The sequence below is a fragment of the Temnothorax curvispinosus genome, unplaced genomic scaffold (assembly GCF_003070985.1).
Source record: "Temnothorax curvispinosus isolate PA1 unplaced genomic scaffold, ASM307098v1 QBEX01005011.1, whole genome shotgun sequence".
NCBI classification, from domain to species: Eukaryota; Metazoa; Arthropoda; class Insecta; order Hymenoptera; family Formicidae; genus Temnothorax; species Temnothorax curvispinosus.
The window spans coordinates 1065654-1086406 of NW_020214791.1; the positions used below are offsets into that span (position 1 = coordinate 1065654).

General features: G+C 40.7%; 2 protein-coding genes across 5 annotated transcripts in view; one reads left to right on the top strand and one right to left on the bottom strand.

Moving 5' to 3' along the window:
• LOC112454321 (protein kinase C and casein kinase substrate in neurons protein 1) overlaps window positions 1-14381 on the bottom strand; it is a 54714-nt gene extending 40333 nt beyond the window's left edge. For 2 of the 3 annotated variants that reach the window (XM_025015623.1, XM_025015621.1), the window contains exon 1: window positions 14003-14380. The gene's annotated coding sequence lies outside the window, so the exon portion shown is untranslated. Of the gene's footprint in view, window positions 1-14002 lie in introns of all 3 variants that reach the window. The other variant, XM_025015624.1, reaches the window with a different exon arrangement.
• An 882-nt stretch (window positions 14382-15263) lies between these two features.
• Window positions 15264-20260, top strand: LOC112454346 (RING finger protein 121). Of its 2 annotated transcripts, XM_025015675.1 has the most exons (8): window positions 15264-15422; window positions 15692-15726; window positions 15851-15992; window positions 16071-16225; window positions 16304-16532; window positions 16604-16839; window positions 16933-17049; window positions 19246-20260. In XM_025015675.1, the coding sequence occupies exons 1-8, from the start codon at window positions 15393-15395 to the stop codon at window positions 19298-19300; spliced, it is 999 nt and encodes a 332-aa protein (XP_024871443.1). In that variant the 5' UTR covers window positions 15264-15392; the 3' UTR covers window positions 19301-20260. The 2 variants fall into 2 exon arrangements, with proteins under 2 accessions (XP_024871443.1, XP_024871444.1); XM_025015676.1 differs by lacking the exon at window positions 19246-20260 and having other exon boundaries at window positions 16933-18728.
• Window positions 20261-20753: the final 493 nt, after the last annotated feature.

A 20753-nucleotide genomic window follows, 5' to 3' on the forward strand; every position in this document is an offset into this window, starting at 1 on the left:
TTCATCAATATCTTCTGTCAGCGTTAACAGTCATTCAATGATTCAGACGCGTATACCATGCCGCGCATTCTGACTTCGACGGCGAAACGCGCGATTATCGGATCGGAGGCGCCATGCGCGTGCATGAGGAATCGTCTCGGTTTTCGAGCAATTTAAATACAAATGTCTAAAGATATTTTAATGAAAGGAAATATCGATTTGCAAGCAATACTTTCCCATATCGGACTGTTGACGCTTCGTGTGTAATCTGTATTAGATAACTTGGCGATAAACAGAGTGAAAACGTGATTTCCACTTTCTTGCCGAACATGCTTTCTCTAGATCTTTGATATGCAGATATGTGCTTTTTTTGAGAAGGATTTATTTCAATATATATTATAAATTTGATATTTATTTCATAAATAAATATATATGCCACAAATAAAAGAATGTTATATAATTTTAAACAAGAGGAAGTAATATATAAAAATTGTATGTTCAAGACACTTTGTCTAATGTCATCGATAATACAGATCTCAATTGGATCGTCGTCGTCATCCAAGGAGTTCTCCAAGAGCTGAAGTTTCTATTTTTATACAGTCATGCAGGAAGGTATACGTTCAATTTTTTTTTTCTTTTGACAAAGACTCGAGGAAGTAGGAACGCGGATATCTGCTGAGGACGTTGCCCGATAGAAAAGCGCATAAGAGATATCAGAAATAGATCATCTGGTCATGTGTATTCGAACGTCACAGACGTGATCAGAAAATCGATTGAACCCGTGCGCGGTTGGTATTTATAGGAAGTGAGTTCCTCACTCCGCGTTCTACTTGCTGAAGCACTTGATCGCTGTCTTCCTGTGTTACTGGGAGTACAGTAACAGAAACAGAATGTTAACAACATTCGGAAATACCTCCGTCTTTTTATTGATTGGCGTGTGTGTGACGCTGTTACTAAGAATAACATAACTATAACATTTGACGTGATCGCCTCTTTCACGTGCTAAGTCGCCATGTCGAAAATCACGCGAGTGATTCTCTTGATAACAGGGTTTCTATACTTTATTTTTCCTTAGTTGAAATTTATTGATCCATTTATTAAATAAGAAACTCTCTGACTCAAGAATTGAATGACGCAACCATTGATGACCCTCAAGAAGATATTGCTGATGAAAAGCAGTCGAATATAAAGCAGCTGTCACGAAATTTAAGAAAAAGTAAGGTACAAATGTGGAAAATAAATGTTGACCATGCATGTATACTACGCATGTATATGAATCACTTTAAGCTATTAGCGGAGTTACTCGTAACAGTATACCTATAATAAGGTAGTTTATTACAACATCAATGACGCTATATGTATAAATTTATCGCTTATCTAATCTTGAACATGAAAAAAATTCATGCATAATGCGGACGAAACTGGATTTCTCGTCCGTTCTTTTTTATACGTTCGCGCATATAAATGTGAACACCACGTGTTTTCAATTTTGGGCATTTTTCGTTCCACAAGTACCGTATACTCTGTAACGACTATAAATCTTTTGTCAAATTTGTAGCCCACTTTTCATTAACGGGAATCTCAATAAATCTATTTAATACTCAACGTTAAACATAGCTGCATGTAATTAACTACAATGTAAAAAAAAAGACATAATTTTGTACCACTCAAAACAACTTAGTTTTGCTGAGAAAAAATTGCTACATTTATAGTTGACAGAGCATAACAGTTGAGGCATCAAATGATATACCCAAGTTTAATTCTACCGACTCAACTTTAGTTCTGTGAGACAAGTTCTGTAGAAAGAAATATTTTCTCAAACAAGAAAACTAGAATAAAAGAAATTAAATGGAGTGGGCCTCTTTCCGTGAGTGGTTGATTGTTACGTATTCACCTGCTACCTTGTGCCCTACAAAAGTCTAAAGCGGCGCTTGATATCGATTTCTCTCCCAAGGTTGTCCCTTGAAATATCTCCTTGAGAAAGGAGCGTTCGCTAACATCTCGATAAGAGAACGCATTCCTTGACCGGCAAGAAATTTGTATATCACGTGATATTATTCGCGATAAAATTTTAACTATTTTAATGCTAGAATTATCTAGACACTGAATCGAGATTGTTAAATTATCTTTTTTTTAATAAATTGTATACATTTTTCATCATTAGATTGTTTGGTGTGCGAGACATCAAAATGTCAAGATTAAATAAAAATCCCTTTAAATTCATTAAATTAATATTAAATCTAAATCTAAAAAAAATGGCAAAATAAATAATATTAAATACTGTTATTCTAAAAATTTGACAAAAGTTTTTTCACTATTATGTTTCTGACGTATCTCCCATTCGCCACAGCTGCTTGGACCTGACCCTACGCGGTAAAAAGTCGGCCAGTACGTTTTAGTCCTTGCCATGGTCGTTGCCGAACACGAGAAGTCTCATTTCCTCGGTGTTTCTCAGTTCCGAATATAGTGAAAGTCATGTTCCCGAGACATAAGTACTTTTAGGGCGTGATATCGACCGTCGAAAATTACTGTATAGCGCCACCAAAGGATACACTTCGTATATATACTGATAATAATGGACATGTATCCACGTAATGGTTACAAACTAGGTCGTTTAAATCACGATAACATTATGCCGCGCGAAACTATACAGATGACGCAAAGGTCGATCGTACGTACTTGAGCAAGAAAGGACCAAAGCCGAGATAAAAAAAGAAAGAGGGAAAGAGAAGAAAAATAAGAAATCGAATTTTCTATAAAACGTCAAAAGCACAAAGAAATTTTTCTACGGTACAGCTTTCGTAATATATATAAATGCTATCGAGGAGACGATGCGGGGTCTTTATTAAACGACCTGCACGGTACATTGCTCAACGAGAGAAGAACTGGATGCGGTGAAAAGTAATTGACGAATGTAGGTCGCCGAGAAGAAACGATGATGTTATGTATATATATGTATATGTATATATGTCCGCAAAATGCGCGGACAACTTGATCTTATATAGAGCGCTTTGGAGGTGTCTCGAACTACAGATACGCCGCGCACGACATTCCTCGAGTCGTCATTCCAATACGTCAATTATCGTCACGAGAAGAAAACGCGGTTAAATACATTTCCTAAGGGGAAAAATTGTAATTATCCGTGAAAAGGTGTCTTTACGGAGAAATTACAGCAACTCGCGTCGCAGCTCCGTTTGTTCGATTCGAAAGGACGTGAAAAAAATTACGATTTCCTTGTCAGGTTGTATTTCCCATTCTATTCAAGCTAATTGAAAATCGCACGTTAGCAGGGATATATATTTTTCGAGATCTTCCTCTTCATGCTTTCAACATAAAGACATTCTCGCGCGTCAACGTCACTCGATCTCGTCCTTTGTCGAGTCATTGACTCATCGGTCAATCCGAGAAGATGAACGAACGTTCGCTCGAGGAAGGTCACGCACGGAAATGGAGCATCTATTAATTTACGTTTTGCGGAGAGGACGACGAGGAAACGTGACTAGCCAAGCTCCGAGGATTGGGGACAAGTTCAATGGGAGCGCCTAAGTGAATCGTATATAGGAAAAGCGCCGAAGGCGCTCGAAGGTCAGAGGTGAACGAGAGAACCCGTTAAGCTAAACCCGAAAGCCTTATCCCCGTGAAGTCTTCCTAGTTGTTGCTGCTTTGTGGTGAAGATCGTTCAAGAATAATTTTATCCTTGTACATCGGACAATTCACTTTTTCTTGCTATGCCAAAAGAAGAACGTTGAATCTATCTGAAAGAAACCTGCGTGAAAGAAACCGCTTCTTTATCGGTAAAATGATGAGAGCCAAGCGTCAGGCAACAGCGGAAGTAAATTTTCTCTTACCAATATAACGGTGCCGCTAATATATAGATATAGAATTGAAAAGTCAAACTTTCATGAAAGTATTAGTTAAAAGAGTATTTCTGTCTACCCAGAGTAGTAATAATCGTTACAAAAATATTGGAAAAGTATTTCATGCGCGAAATTGCACGTTAATAATGTGTGTGTACGTTAGAAATTTATTTTACCGGAAATATATTGCGGTATTTATTTTATCGTGAATCTTCTTCCGAATCTTATCGATTTGTTTGACGTGGCTTTTTTTCTCGGCGACGAATCTGATGAAAATATTATTTACTTGTCATTAAAGAGATTTATGCAGCAGTAAGTAGACACTCGTATAAAAGACCGCAAATTGAGATCCTTTTACGGAACCAATGCTCACTTCGATCGAGCGTCTTTTTCCTTACGGTATTCTTCTCTCCTTCTAACCGCGGGACATGCTCCCATTCATTTCAGACCCTGTGCTTCGTTGCACTCGATGGATCTTCCATCTACTTTTGCATACAGTTACATATTACTTGATTCCCTTCAGGATTTCCGCCTCGAGATTTGATGAAAATTAAGTAATTATCACTATATTGCTATATTATTTTATCGTCTATATAGTCAATATAAATAAAGTGGTCTTTATTGATAAGATTCAGTGCGACAGATAACTAAGTACGTTGTTAATGTACAACAAAATCAACTGTCGTTAATTATTTTTACATTTGTAGTGTCTATCATTTATTGGAGTTTAAATGTAACATGGTTATCAAAACTTAATTGGGGCGTCCGTCGAACGCAAACTTCCAACTTGCAAAGCTAACGAGAAATTCCATTACTGTTGAAGGGAAGGACATTCTCTGCAACCAAGAGACTAAATCTCGAGAGATTGAATTAAAATTGCAAGCGGTGTCTGTCAAGACGGAGACATCGAATACCGTGTATAAGTTTAAAGGAGATATATAGATATATTTTTGAAGAAAAAATACTTAATTTTTTTTTTAAGTTTAAATTTTCATGTAGATAATTATTCAATTTTTGATTGTATGCTTGGAGAATAAATAAAAATTAAATAAAAAGATTAAAGAAAAGCGGAAAATTCGATCAGAAAGCGTTAGAAATAATTTTATCCGTGATTATAGCAATTGGAGAGCCGCGGGGAGAAATGCGCTTTATCGTATTTCCATCGATCTTATCGACGATATCTGAAGGCAGAAAAACTGGCTTCGACCCCATACGACACTTTCGTGTATCGTGAAACAGCCCGGTGGCACGCAAAAGCGGAAATGACGACTAACGCTTTATGCGTCATGTCCGAAGGTTGCAATGTAAAAGTGTGAGCCAAGGAATCCTTTCACTCGGCCTGCACGATGTAACTTCTTATGTTCGTTACGACGGTGGTTTCGTGCTAACACGTGCCGCGGTTTCATCCGCGATACCGAGAATCTTTTCGCGTGCATTTCTCCCAGACAATTCCGATTCATACCTCAAGTCGAACTTCTTTGACGTTTGTTTCGCGCAGTACGTATCGATGACCATTGAACGCGGGCAAATACTTTCGAGATTAAATGATTCGCTGTTATCATCTCGGGTTTATCGCAGTTTATCGTACGTCTCAAATATGTTATTCCAAATAATTTCATTTGATATCGGTTCGCATACGCACCTTATTTAGGTCTAAATGATAAGAGGGCAATCGAGGTTCGAGTGTGGACCGTGTGAAATAATATAAACGTCTTAAATAATAAAAATAGAAATATAATTTAAAAGGCTCACAAAATTAAAAATTAAATTAAGAAATAAAGGGCATCGAGCCTTAACAAGGGGGGTGTCCGTGTTAATTTATCAAATATATTAATATTAATATATTAATATATTAATATATTTGATAATATATTTGATATATTAATATATTTGATAAATTAACACGGACACCTTGTTAAGGCTCGATGCCCTTTATTTCTTAATTTAAAAATAGAAATTTTCTTGCATCATAATTGTTATGACAAAACATAATCTTATATTAATCTTATATTAATTTTTAAATTTAATATTTCACGATCAATATATATGTTCATTGGTTTAAAGTTGAATACAATAAGAAATAATAACAAGTATTGTGACAGTTTTTTTAATTCCACCTGCAATCTACAGCAGTACGCAAGTCTAGAAAATTAATTAGCCTTCTTGAAAATATATGCTACAATAGGATTGCCCGCGCGTTAAAATATCGTGTTTATGGTGCACGACAGTTTAATATGCGATTAGCTTGCAATAATGTTTCACGGACTTTCTACTCGCATATTGCGGCAGAGCATCTCTAGGACGTGTAATTAGACGAACAATAATAATAGCAGAAACCTTTATATTATTAGGGCGTACGTACGTTATGGAAGAAGATTACGAAATACCTACTCTGTTACGTGAGCAAAGACGAGCGGGATGATTTCAGTGTTAAACAATTTAAGTAATTAATTAATAACGGTGTTGCATTGATGCGACTCTTACATTCCTGTAACATGATTTGCGTATGTAATAATTATTTCACGAGTGTCTTGTCACGCGTTAAGGCAGCTACACGCTTCAAAGAGAGAGTGTAATGAATTAGCAGAAGCGACCGGTATATAGAGAAAATCGAATAGCTATCGCTAGCCGTTCCATTCCATTCGGATAACCCACTTTCGACCATCGGTTGCAGACCTCAGGGCATGCACACGGGATCTCCTAAACGTTGTGTCATTCTTGGGTCTCTGGCTACCGCGTTTAACACGCGTTTTACGCGATATCTCCCGTATGGGATTATTATATAACAGTTACGCAGAAGTAAGAAGTTACTTCACTGCAAATGGTAAATATTCCAGGATATACCCCGCGTGAAGAAGACAATACTTTGCGCGTCAATGTAAAAAAAAATCATTTTTTACGATATTTGTGAGATTTCTTGAGAATTACTTTAAACGTGTTTATATGCGCCTACACGTTGCGGCGAGCATCGGCCCACTCGTTGTAAATGGGAGCACATTAGCAATATCATTGCGTTCCAATTTATCAAAGCGCCGCGATCGAGTGCCCTGTAAGTTATTAAACGAGGACGTGACCGGGACGCGAATGGTGGGCTGATGATTCGCGCGTGGGTGCGAGTCCCTCCACTTTGCACATCAATGACCGAGGAGAACGATAACGGCGCGGAGTTGGGACGAGCGAGGAGAACGGAATCAGGGAACGGGGTGATGCCGAGGCATCGGAAAATTGCGGCACCGTTGGAGGCGGCAGTTAACCGGTGACGGTCACTCACTGGAGGCTGCATATGTAGCCTCGTTACAGACTACTACACATCGTCTACCACCTGCAAACCGTTCGTTTTATTTGAATTGGCAAGCAATCCGCCCCCCCCCCCCCGAAAATCGCGTCCGGCGCACTGCAAATCCATGAATGTGTTATTTTAGCCAAAGCTCTTCTTACACATTTTTTTTAAATCACGTCATTTGACACGATTGAACACAATTGATATTAATCTTTAATTTAACACGATTAAACGTTTTAAATGACGTAATTTAACACATAAAGAAATACATAAAAAGAGCTTCTGTCTGATATATGTCATTTTTAGACGTTTATGCGTGTAAAAATAACACTTAGATTTGCAGTAGACCGCACCCAGCGAAAGACCTCGAAATTACAGTTAGATCTTTGTAATATTTTATTTTATTACAACTTCGTTACTTTATTATAATGTTTACTTTATTAGATCTAGTTGGCGTTGCCGATGCAATTATTGATGACCTACGCCATTGTTCCTTCATCGCCCGAATTTGCGAGACTTGAAGAGCCCCGGCGCTCGATACACCCTCGACGTGATTACACAAATTATTTGGGTTATCGGACTCGTTACTGCTACCGCTATCTCTGGGCGTCGTTATACACGGTCTTATCTGATTACGAAGCGACACGCGGGTAATTCGCGCTCAGGGAAAGGCAGGCGCGACGCGTCGGCGATAAATCTTCATCGATGTCGTTGCGCAACACCACCGGTGGTCTGTCTTGCTGACGAAAGGAAAAATGGGTTACCGCGGTAATTGTGTATACATTGCAGTACGTGGGAAGGAAGTTCGTGTGCGGTATTGCTACGTGGCGCACGGTTGAAATACGGTTATTTCATCGATGCGCGGCGGCCATCTCGAGGCTTAGAGAAGCGCTCGATCGGCGACACCGGCCAATGTACACAGCCTTCGTAAAGGCGTTAATCGGCAAAACGTGTTTCCGCGTTCCTTACAGCAGCGTCGCGATCGCGTCCCATTATGGAGGTTTCATTAAGCGCGCATTTATCGTCCCGAGAACGAGCGGGCGATACTCCACTTTTCTCGCAGGCGATATACGGTGCCCGGAGGATATTGGCAATCTCCATCGGAATGATTTCTTAATCTCTCACGTCGCCAGGAAATAATTATTTGCTCGCGCACGTAAGTTGCGTCACAATTTATCACCGCTTCCTGCTCTCGAATGATTGAAACCGCATTAGAGTGATATTACTTTTCCTAACTTCTGCCGCGTTAAAACGATCTCTATAATGATCCTCAGATTGATCGTGGTCAAGTATGCCTTCATTAGAACGTTAAGCGCGCACGGTGAGAACACAGAGTATCGTGACGTATTGGCTACGCGAAATTAAATTATAACTCGATGAACGACGGCGCGGACGAATGTTATCCAGCGATGACCGAGGTGATTTACGAGCAAATTCTTCCGCGCGATTTCACTTTACGATATCGTGTGTCACGTATGCGGATTCGATAAGCGGAGTTGTACGTTGCTGGCGATTTTTCGGCGCATCGTCGATCATCGAGATGAAAACGGCAAACAAATCTTGTTCCCGCGCGATCGAGGAACAAGCTCGAAATACAATAAGCAGCGGATGTCAGCTTTCAAACACCGAAATTCCATTTGCTGACAAAGCCTTCGAACAAAGGCAACGAGATACGTTTAAATATGAGTTATAAATGTCAATTAAAACTTAACAAATCGAATCTGCCTCGTGTTTTCCTCCATAATCTTCGATACTTGGATACTTCGGTGATTAAGCCTCGAATCAAAGTTTTGTTAAAATACAAGTTGGAGTAAGTTTCCGTTATCTCTCTACTTCATCCTTCATACTTAATGCGAAATATTCTCCGCTCGTTCGCTCATGAAACCGAAGATTAATGATTACGCACTTATAATCGAGTTTTCAAGGTCTTTGCCTTCGGAAACAAGACAAATGGGAAGAAAGAAACCGGGGGCCGCACACGCGCATCAGAAGTTATCTAAGCGCGCGGATTACGCGTAAAGGAGACGGATTACGTGGTTTACAGGTAGAAACGACGTTGTTTATACCCCGACAGCCGGTCATTCCATTCACTGCCGCCGCTCCACATAACGTCCCCACGCAAACGTCCTTTTCGTGATTTAATGCGCGTTGCGGCAACGTGGGCAGGTGCAACGAGACAGAGGGGAAAGAGAGCGAGAGAGAGAGAGATGCACGACCGCGCCGCGCGCGTCGAGAAATACCGCGGCGCGGTTTCTCGGCGTCGTCAGTCAACGGAATTCACAATCGCCCGGTGATTTTTCTCTCGTTCGCATGCCTTCGAGCCGCCGTCGCCGCCGCCTCGGCCGACGCGCGCGCGCTCGCGCGTTACTCTTCATTCCCGTTACGGTATTTATACAGGAAGTGCCGTCCATCGCGGAATGCACGCATCACTGGAAAGCTTTGTGGCGTCCCACCTCCCATCCGGCGCGACCGCTCGTACCCGTGCATTCGTAATGGCGAAAGTTATCTCCTCCACAGGTGGATCTCGATCGAGACGATAAAACGAGGCTTCTCGGTTTGAGAGAGGAAGATACGGGAGAGAGGGAATGGTAACTCTTAAAGGGAATTAAACTCTTTGAACGAGTTACGTCGAAGTCGGAATTGAAATGCGTGCCGCGCATCTCGTCGTTAAACACGGTAGTTAAATATTACGAGACCAACATTCTCGTGAGCCATTTCGCAAAATTTTTAAGAGTTTATTTTGCTCGATTTCGTTCGAGCTATTTCAAATCGCAGCGTATGTACCACGTATCCTCGACGTTGTGATAACGCCGCGGCTTGTTGACACAACGTTTGCGAGAAGTTGCGTCAATTTGCAAGAGAGCTGTTATCGTACCTCGCAATTTCGAATTAGAATTAGAAGAGGATTTAGTTCTCCTTTCGCGGGGCGATAAATGACGTTCGTTTATTCATCCAACAATCGCCACCCTTGGCCTTAGCCTTCCAGTCAATTCACCGGCGATATACACTATACACCTCACGGGGCGTCATGCAATTACGTGAGGCGTCAGTGATTACAGAGCTTGGCGTCGTTCAGCCAATAAAACAACGTCACAACGTCGCGCCGCCGCGACCTTTTTAACGTGATGCGTTTACGGCGCGCGGTGGTTCTACTATTACGTTCGGTATGCTAACGCCGGGAGTTTTTAGCTCGACTCCTCTTTGATTACAGGAAAATCACACGTTTCCTGAGTAACGATTCCACAACGTGCGTTTCAACGGTATAAAATCCGTTCCGTGACGTATAACGAAAGCAGCCGGGAATTATTTATGCAGGTTATTACGATATCGCGACGCGTGCGCGATCTGCAATTTCATTATCAGCCCGTTTGATAAGATCGTTTACGAATGATTTGTCGTGCGCCTCTCGATAAATACTGATATAAGCGTTTTTTATTATGTCACGTGTTCAATTTCGGGTTTCGGTGTTATAACAAACGTTTTACGACGCCAAAGAGCCTTCACGAGTCCTTTCTCGCCTTGGCGTTCGCGCAATAAAGCAATCGATTTCAGTCATCTGGTCGCCAGGGGTTCTAAATTCCAGAGGATATATCGCAAAGTAAACATCATCCGGTTTCAGATTAGATTCCGTGTTTCCCCGCGTTTGCCGTTTGATAAAAAAAATTGGACGAAAACAACTAGCGGAGCCTTGATTCGAGTAATCGTCCGATAATGTGGAAATAGTTATTTGTGTAACAAGTGAGGTAAGATGAAAATTCCCGGGTGCGGAGTTTACGCACGAGCCGAAGGCGAGTGCGGTAACCGCACCCGGGAATTTTCATCTTTACACACGGCTTACACTCCCTATTTTATGTTGCAAGTGCCTGGAAAGTGGTCTATCACGCACGCGTAGCGTGCGTAATGGGGCACTTTCCATGCACGTGTTGCATAATAATATGTTCAAACAGAATCTCTCCCTGGTGCTTCTTCAGTTTTGAAGCGTTACGTTTCTCGATCGGCGAATCTCAAACGAAGCACCCCGCTAAAGGTGAAACTGAAAAACAAACTTTCTCGTTGCGCGTTTATATTTATCGACAATATCCCTTTACTTCCCGCACGTGGTGTTTTTTACGACGGTATTTCTCCGGAAATTATGCTCCACGTTAGTCTTTATTTCTATGTATTCATATATTTTCATTTTATCGCACCTTCTTTTTATGAACCTTAACTCACGCCATTATTATCCACTTTTATACAGCGCTTTTCGTCTCGAAACACTATGTACGTTTGCCTTAACTCACACTTCGTATTTTTATGTTTTTCGAAGGCTCGACAGAAAAAAAGACCATAATAAATACTTTAAGAAAAACTCTAAACTCCAAACACTAGAACTCTATAATGTCCATTTCTAACAACGCAGGTTAATTTTGATCTTGGTTTAACTTACCTGTCATCTTTTCCTAGTTCTAAAAGTTAGAAAAAGATAGAAAGTAAGTTAAACCGAGATTAGAAGTTAATCTACATTGGTAGAAATGGGCATAAGAAAAGTCTGTCTTCGAGGCTGCCTACGGGAGGGTTCGTCGTTAAAATATTCGGACGTGCCAACGCGAGATCCTCGGGCGAGGCACGCGCGGCGCTTAGACGTGTCGCCCATGGCGGAAGCGAATCTCTCCTCACGCTCGCACACACGTGGGGCTCACACGCTGGATGCTGGCGAGGAATGCGATATTCGCGGGCGGACGGGCAGGGGGGGGGAGGCGAGGGAACGCGCGACGGGTGAGAGTACGGAAAACCTGGAGGTCCGCCAATTTGCGCGACGTCCGAACGACAGTGCAGCGCGCGGGGAGGACTTTGCCCTTTCGGGGTTCCCTGACTTCACGTCCGTTCCGCGTGCCCCATCAGCAGCGAAGCTGCATCGTCGAGTCCCCGAGGAATACAAATCGCATTAATCGCGGGGCGCGCTGGGAAAACACGGAGCGGGAAACGAATTAAGAATCTCGGGGGTGACAATTGGAGGTTTGGCGCGGAATCCCTCGGGATATTCTCGTGGAAAAATTTACGAATAATATCTCCGACAACAAAATTATTCTTCCCGACGCCGCCCCCGTAATCGGGGATCTCTTACGGGCTTCGAGATCCATATTCATATCTCGCATTTAGCGCCGCGTGCGTCTGTATCGTACGCGCAGATCGCGCGCGACGTTATCTGCATGCGTCTGAGAATCGAACAGCCGCAATTAACGTTAAAATGCACGATGCGAGTAGGGGGAGGCCTAAATTTTCTTGCCGCGCCGTGCCGGCGATCAACTCTCGCGATTAACGCGAGCGAAATTGGCGCGGGGAGCGAGACCGCGTATTGTGGAGTCGTAATTAACGAGCGCGATAAATTAGCATGATCGATGATAAATCTCGCGCGGCATTTAGTACATATTTATATGCATTGTACATATTTTTTATATCGCATCTTCCTAGAAGAATACCTGCTGTCGACTTAAAATACACAAATTGAAAATTTTCGGTTTTGAGTTAACTCCATAAAAAGATGCCTGAAATGTTATCTACGTGCTATATATGGTGAAATCCGTCGCACGCAGCAGAAGGGTCGTTATTCTTTTAAACCGGTTATGCTGCGGTCGCCGGACGAATTGTGTCATAAGTGAATTGACAAGTGAATTACACCAGACCTCTGCAAGAAACAATACAAGTTTTACTATTAACTATAACAATGCATCATAATAGCGTTAGTTATCTCACAATTCAAATTGAATAGAATTTGTCTTTCCTCTCTCCCGAAAATTGTGAATTTTTCAATTGTGACAGCATTCTTCTGGAGGCGATAAATTTACACAAAAAATAAAAAATAATAAAAAATAATTTTATATATCGCACCGTGGATTCTCGGAGTATAAATCGCGGACGGATCGCAGATCTAAACGCGGATCTCTTCGATTCGATATTGGGTCCAGGGATTGAACGGCGCGGCGGCGGCGAGGCCGGTCGCGAAACTATTGACCTTCTCCGCGGCGTTTTCCGCATTCCGCGTCGCGTTCTCAGGGTCAGGTGATCGCGGAGCGCCGCGACAAAACTTCCACCACCGAGGAATCCGCTTATACGCGGTCCGCTAAACCGTGCCTTTAAAAGGAGGAAAACGAGGGGTTCCTCGTCGCGCGACTCGACCTGGTGCGCGCGCTTCCGAGACCGCGATCCGTCGCGACGAAATCCAAGCTGCGATATCATCTCGGCATCGAGAACGCATCGCGCAACGTCGACGGTCGAGTAGAAAGGCTGACCGGTAACTGACCCCTAAATCACTGCTCGAGAGTCTCAAGACAGTCGCGACGTTCGAGTCCTTGAAAGCGTCGCGAAAAGGAACGAGACGCGTAGACGCTAGACAACAGAATATAATTACGATAGCGGCTAATTGCCGTTTGTAGAACACGATGTCGTGAGTCGTGAGAATGTCCGACCGTTCCTCTCACGGCCGTGCTCCGAAACGCCGACGGTGGAGCTCGACGTCTCACGCCCGCATCCCGGCGGACGTCGCTCGCCGAAGGGAAGGCTGGAGGATAAAGGGATTATAATTCCTTAAACCGATCACCGCGTAGTTTCCCGGTATTCACGCGCGATTCACGAACGTCTCTCTCTCTCTCTTTCTATCTCTCTCCGATTCACGATCTGTTTTCGCGACTCACGGCACGGTAGCGCGATCGGTGTGGATCTTTCCCCTCTCCCGCCGTCGAATAAAAACAATTTTTTTGCCCGCCAAGGGTGATCGTCGGCGAGAAGGGCCGAGGGACGGGGAACAATCCCAGGCCGAGGGGGAATTTCGCAAATCCGCGCAACTCCGAGCGGCGCGGCGGTGCGCTCGTTCGCTCGGGAACGGAAGACAACATTCTGGGTTACTCACCGAAAGCAATTCCTCGGCACGACGGCGCGACCGGTCGGGGAGGGAAGGGGGGGTCCGTCCGACTTGGCTGGCTCGCTGTGGCTCGCGGGTATCCTTCCGTAGAATCCGGCGATGAGAGAACTTAACCCCGCGGCCGAGGTAACCCCGCGTAATTCCACGTGTACGGGAACGTTTAATGCGGGCACACCGCGGACACTGTTGACACACGCGCGGAGAACACGCGAACGCCGCCGCGACCACCCGCTGGAGACACACGTACGACCGCGCGCGATTCACGAATCGCGAATGGAATTTTGTCACGTCGCGGCGCGTTTTCTCAGCGAACGGTACCGCAGACGCTCATGTTGCTGCACCACGGACGGTGAATTACCATTCCAGCTCTACCCTCTCCGCGCGGGGCCCTCGTAGCACTGGGGCGTGGCTTAGGCGACGGGGAGAGCCGAGCGTTGGCGGCGGTGTACGAGGCGCGCTCATTGGCCGGAGACGCCAGCGTATCACCGCGCGCGTACGCGCCGCCGAAACCGCGGGTGATTTGAATTACTTGTTCGAACTCCGAGATGTTTCGCTAACGCTTTTTCCTTTCAAATTAAATACACTGACCTCAAAACAATGAACAGTCGAAATGGAAACATTGTTTGTGATAATGAACGATGTGAGAACTGATAATACATTTAAGAAATAAATTAAGTTTGATTTTACCGACTGTCACTAATTTATCGGCTAACTGTTCGTAATTATAGATGGTTTTCTTTTATATTTTTGCGAACCGCGAAACTTTGAATGATTGAAAATCGGCAAAGTATCGGGGAAATATAATTAGCAAAGAAATAACACACACTCTCTCTCTCTCTCTTACTAAATTTTCAAAAATTTCTAAATAAGAGTTTCTTGAGAACTGCGAAAATCTTAAACGCAAAGCATTAGAAATATCATAATACAGTTAGATAAGAGGTGATATTATTTAACATCTTGAGAATTGCAATTCCGAAAATTTCTAGGACTTGAGAGATTTGCCAAAATTAAATTCTTGAACAATATATCAAGAAATTATAATAGATAGACATTATTAAATATCTTAACAATTGTGACTTTGAAAAGTTCTGAAATTTTATATTCAAGAACTCGAACTGCGAAAATTCGAACTCTCAGAAGTCGGCGGAGCGTCGAGGGAACGTCAGGTGAAATATAAAATATAATCGCGGAAGAGCTAATATTTAACTGAAATTTAAAAAATCTCTTCATGATAATGCAGATAACACAAATGCCGGTCATTCAGCGAATGTGCGGCACTGCTAACGGTATGTGGCATGTGCCTGCAACGCGGTAACCGTCTTCTTATATCAGTTTAACACATATTTCTCTATGCGTTAATGCGATACGGCGTTTCACGATGGATATACAGGAATTGCATCCAAATAAAGTACGTGCGTAATTTTACAGGTTTTAATTATTTGACAAAATGTAAAAATGGTACGCGTCATCAAAACATAACCTCCCGAACGAGAGTCAAAGTTGCTCCATGCATATAATTGTGCTGACTTGCAACAGTTTTCACAGACAGTACCCTTGCTTTGGGTATAAAAGCTTGTTGTTAACGATTGTACACGATCGTTTCATTGAGAAAATTTTTTTTATATTTACATTGCACATGTCCCAATATTTTCTAATTGTAATGCTTTTTACTTTTAGAGCAAAGCAGAATTGACTCCAGAGGAAGAATGGAGGCAAGTTACAAGTCTATTGTAGTCTTACAACAAAGACCTTTTCTCATATTTTTTTTTTTACTTACAACGTCTACGATTAGCACGTGAGAAGATATAATGGAACTTGTAAATCAATTTTTTTCAGGGAGCAGCACATAAAGATGCACGAACAGCATCGAGGTCACGAATCTATGCACGCAGAAATGCTGCTTATATTGCTGATAACGGTAGCGGTAGCACAGATTGTACTGGTTGAATGGAAGAAGAGGCACTTTAAATCATACCAGGTGGAATAAGATATTTGTCTTCTTTATAACGCAAATATCAGATGAACTATATATTAATACAGTATTTTGTTTTTGCAGCTTGTAACATTAGTAGCCATGTGGATTATTCCATTTGGAATTAGCTTGAAGAACCACTGGTGGAGATTTATATTTTTATGGCTTTTATCTTCGTGTATAACGGGTCTAGTAGTAAGGAAAGCCATTCAGAGACCAATAGAAGGTACCACGCCTAGGTAATGCCGAGTAATTTTTAGTAACGCAGATCGACAATTAATCATAAAATAATGACAGATAATTTATTTCCTTTGCAGATTAGTGTACAAATGGTTTTATTTTATTTATAAGCTCAGCTACGGGCTGGGTATAATCGGATATCTTTTAGTTATATTTACACTCGTTGGTCTAAATATCGTATTGAACGTTAAGCCTGTCGTTTGGATGGATTGGGGCATGTTGTTCATATTTTACGGTCTTTACTTTGGAGTATTAGGAAGGGACGTTGCTGAAATGTGCGCCGACACGATGGCGTCGCACATCGGGGTATGCATATCATATTAGACGTTAAATTATCGCGTTATACATAATTTCATAACGTTTAATATGATTTTTAGTATTATGCCCCAGACAGTATCCCGACCAGGGTTTTGGAGCCAAATGTTTGCGCAGTATGCGGAAATAAACTTCTAGTTTCCGAACGTGAGGAGGGTGTAATCGAAAATACGTACAAGCTTACTTGCGACCACGTTTTCCACGAATTTTGCATTAGAGGCTGGTGCATTGTAGGGAAAAAACAGACTTGCCCTTATTGCAAAGAGAAAGTTGACTTATCGAAAATGATCCGCAATCCGTATCCTTTGTATTCATAACTTAACACGAGAATTTAACTAATGGCGATTTTATGCCGATATATATCTGTTAAATGCCTTAATGAAAAATACAGTTGGACACAGCCGCATGTTTTATACGGCCAATTGCTGGATTGGTTAAGGTGGCTGGTTGCTTGGCAACCGTTGATTTTGTTTCTAGTTCAAGGTATCAATTGGTCTCTGGGCCTTGAGTAAGTAACAATGTTGGTTGAACACGAACTGCTCTCACATGCATCATTATTATTATTGCAACGCTAAAGAAAATGATTAACTTAGTCCTCTGATCAATACTGTGTTTGTATTTTTGTATATGCTGTTATTATTTTTGTTACTCATAAAACAAATATTAGATAGGAAATGCAATGCCAGAAAAATCAATAATCCTACTCGTGTCTAAATGTTAAATAATACCACAGTTCATCATCCTGAACGATATTTATTTGTCTTCGTGAAAGTAGAGTTGAAAGAAATCTCACGATTAACACGATTAAACGTTTCTTTAATCAAAGAAATACAAGACAAAAATTCGTTATATGAAATAAAAGTCTTTTTCATAATGTATTACAAAAATATTAAAGCTCAATAAATGTGTGAACTGGATGTAATGTAAATATATATCTGAAAAAACATACCACATATTAAATAAATCATTGTGTGATTAACATAAGAAACGATCAGTTATGTGGTGAGATTTTTGTATTGTTGCTCTAAAGATTCTTTGTATGCATATTAAAAATGACTTAAATGACTGTTTTAGAAAACAGTTGTTGCGTGAATAATAAAAGACATGAGAAGGATTAAATCATTGTACCATTATCTTTAATATTTAAACTAATTAATCTGTCTCAACAGTTTTAGCAGTTAAATATCAGGTTATATCAACGTATTGAATTTCTATTCATTAATTTGTTATTTATATTTCTTGCAAATGTGTTCTAATAACTTCCTACTAATAACAAATACATTCCAACATTCCTAAGCCCATGGTGGGTGTTGCTTCCAATATTTGCTTTATCAAAAGATATGCAGTTACTAGAAAGTAAAGAATGCATGTATATATTTCGTATATGACTGCTGTTCACAAAATGTTCATATTATAACATAGTTTATGTAAAAAAATATTAGGTTACATTAAATAGTCGACATGAATTGTACATATCTTCTTTAAGTTGTTTCAATGACATTCTCTGATTAATGTTTTGCAATTGTGAGATGCAAATCGGAAGAGTATTGACGAAATAAAAATTATTTGTGATTATTAGAGAAATATTTATCCATCATTTACAAATACCACTTTTCGTTTGATTAGAGAATAATTTCAGCAAATTTTATTGTACAAGCATTCTTCGAAAATTCACTGTTCTACTAATTTGTGTTTTCTATAATAAAACATTTACATGTAATAACATTTTTCTAAACGCCACAAGTTTCGCAGCATTCAAAAAATGGAGATCAGACTATTGTAATAAATATATATAAATCCATTGTTGTAATATAATTGCACTTAACTCTGTTGCTAGTCGCTCTAATCATTGAAAGATGTTTTTAAAATGTAATATTAATTATTATTTATATTTCTTTTTTTTTTTAAGATCGTTTTAAGGGAGAAAAGTATCTGATATATGTTACATTCTCGACAATAAATAATTGTGACTTTTCGTTCTGTTCCTTTTGAACTGGGCAATTGTGAAATCTGTTAATATTGTATATTGGATTACATTCGACTGTACAGTAACAGTATTAAGGGGAATGTAACATGTATCTTTTTCATATTGTTTTTCCTCGGAAATAATGTGTAATACAACCATTTGTAAAGAATAAAGCCACTGTCAAGAACACGTTTTTTGCAATAAAATGATGTATAAAACGATATACTTAGCTGTGATATTCAATTCCTCTATATTGCGTTTTTGTTAGTCCTTGTTTTTGTAGAAGAATAAAATTCGGTCTTTGAATTTTCAAGAAAATAAACCTATAGTATATGACATGTAATAATTTAAATTGAAATAATGTGAAACGCGTATCTCTACTTATCTTAAATCAATAACCATTGTTAACTCTCCCACGGCTAGAATTAATTTAAAAAAAGTAGAAGAACCAGCGCAATCCTGATAATTAATTGTAATAAATTTAAGATATTTTGAGATTGATTTCTAGATAAGACGAAAAGACATTTTCTCGCAATTGAAGTACTAAAGATTGACGAAAGTAATATAAATATTAAAAAGAGGCCGGGCTCTTTAATAATGGCAGAGTTAACGTGTATCTTTGTTTCTCGTAAGCGACGTAGCAATTTTCCCTGAGCACCAATTAATATAGTTTATAGCTTACACGTAAGAGTTATGAGTGAATCTGCGATTATCTTTTTCTTCTCATAATTTTTACAGAGTAACAGATACGAAGAAGGATCAGCATGAAAAAACGCTCGGTGTAACGGATTAACGACTACCGCACGCTGTATTGTTATATAGTTTCTCTGCTAGCACCGACAGATAAGTTCCTATTTACACACTCGAAGTCTCTCACTAATTGTAAGAGGTAGCAGATCTGAGGGAGGATGTGATCTCGTTGGACGCGCATAGAGTTCAAGATAGCTGTGTATATATGTGTGCGTGTATGTGTATGGGCACAGTAAGAAAGAGAGAGAGAAAGAGAGAGATAATGATAACAACTTGTCAGTGATGTTACTAAAAGACTTTAATTAACTTTCTCGTTATTATCGATAGAAAAACAACTTTCATCACATCACGTATCCATAGGTACTTGTCAGACCGTGTCGGACCCGTCGCGAGAGTATCATATATATATAATTCGTATTTATATTTATATACATATATATTGTTTTATTTGTTTATAAACCTAATCTAAGAGTCATTCGCGAACATTTTTGTGGGTGGTGACGCGGCGGGAGAACGAAGTGGGGGATGATGTAACAGAGGCCAGGGGGGGTGAGAACACATTTAACGATGAATACCCTTCAACGGATCCGATGAACAAAGAGGTGTTAACGTTAACTCGAGACGTAGTCTTTGGCTTTGTTTGGATGGTTCAGACGCCACGATACGACGGGATCGTTGGGATGGGTCCAGGGGCAGACATTCACAAACACGGGGAAATTTTATAGATATATTTATTGAGTACTTAGCGTGTAAGAGTATAGAATATATGTTACCTTATTGTTAAATATCATTACATGGTAAATATATTTATATATACGTATACATACATATGTGTGCGTACATATACATGTATGCGTATGTATATCTCACGATGTAATCTTTAAAATAAACCTTGCGCGCGCGCGCGGGCACGCACGCGCGTGTTTTACGTGTGTGTGTGTGTGTTCAAGAGTATTTACATAATGATCGCAATTAATATGTACAAGTTCACGAAAAAAAAAAACGGAAAAATAAAGTACAGACGAACGGGCGAGCGTGGTGTATCGGCCGTGTCGGTGATCGCCGGTTCGCCGTTCGAGTTTCTCGCGAGGATTCCGGGTGCCGAGTACCCGAGCGGCGTTCACCGTCACGCCAATGCCAAGAATAGATGCCAGTAAAATTTTTCACTTCCTCCGTTTCCTCTCTTCTGCGTATAAATTGACCGTCGTCCTTATATGAAAGTATAAAGGTCGCTACGGTGAGATGATTCCTTCTTTTCTTTTTGCGGGCACGGGTGTACGAAACTACCATCGCTACGGATAATTGTAGGTACCCTAATTAACAACATCAATGTCGCGTACGATTGTGGCTTTTCCTCTTTTTACGTAGCAGCTCTCTTCTTCATCTCGCCGCTCGCGAGCGACGACGGAGCTTCCGCGCGACGCTTCGGGTACGGTAAGGTGATTAATATCCGTTTCTACAAATGTAGATCAACTTTGATCTCGATTTAACTTACT

Bases quoted from the DNA above. Each gene is read 5' to 3' on its own strand.
- LOC112454346 (XM_025015675.1), top strand. From the start codon at position 15,393: ATGGATATACAGGAATTGCATCCAAATAAA. The intron at 15,993-16,070 runs GTGGAATAAGAT...TTGTTTTTGCAG, and splicing joins GGCACTTTAAATCATACCAG to CTTGTAACATTAGTAGCCAT. The intron at 16,226-16,303 runs GTAATGCCGAGT...TTTCCTTTGCAG, and splicing joins ATAGAAGGTACCACGCCTAG to ATTAGTGTACAAATGGTTTT.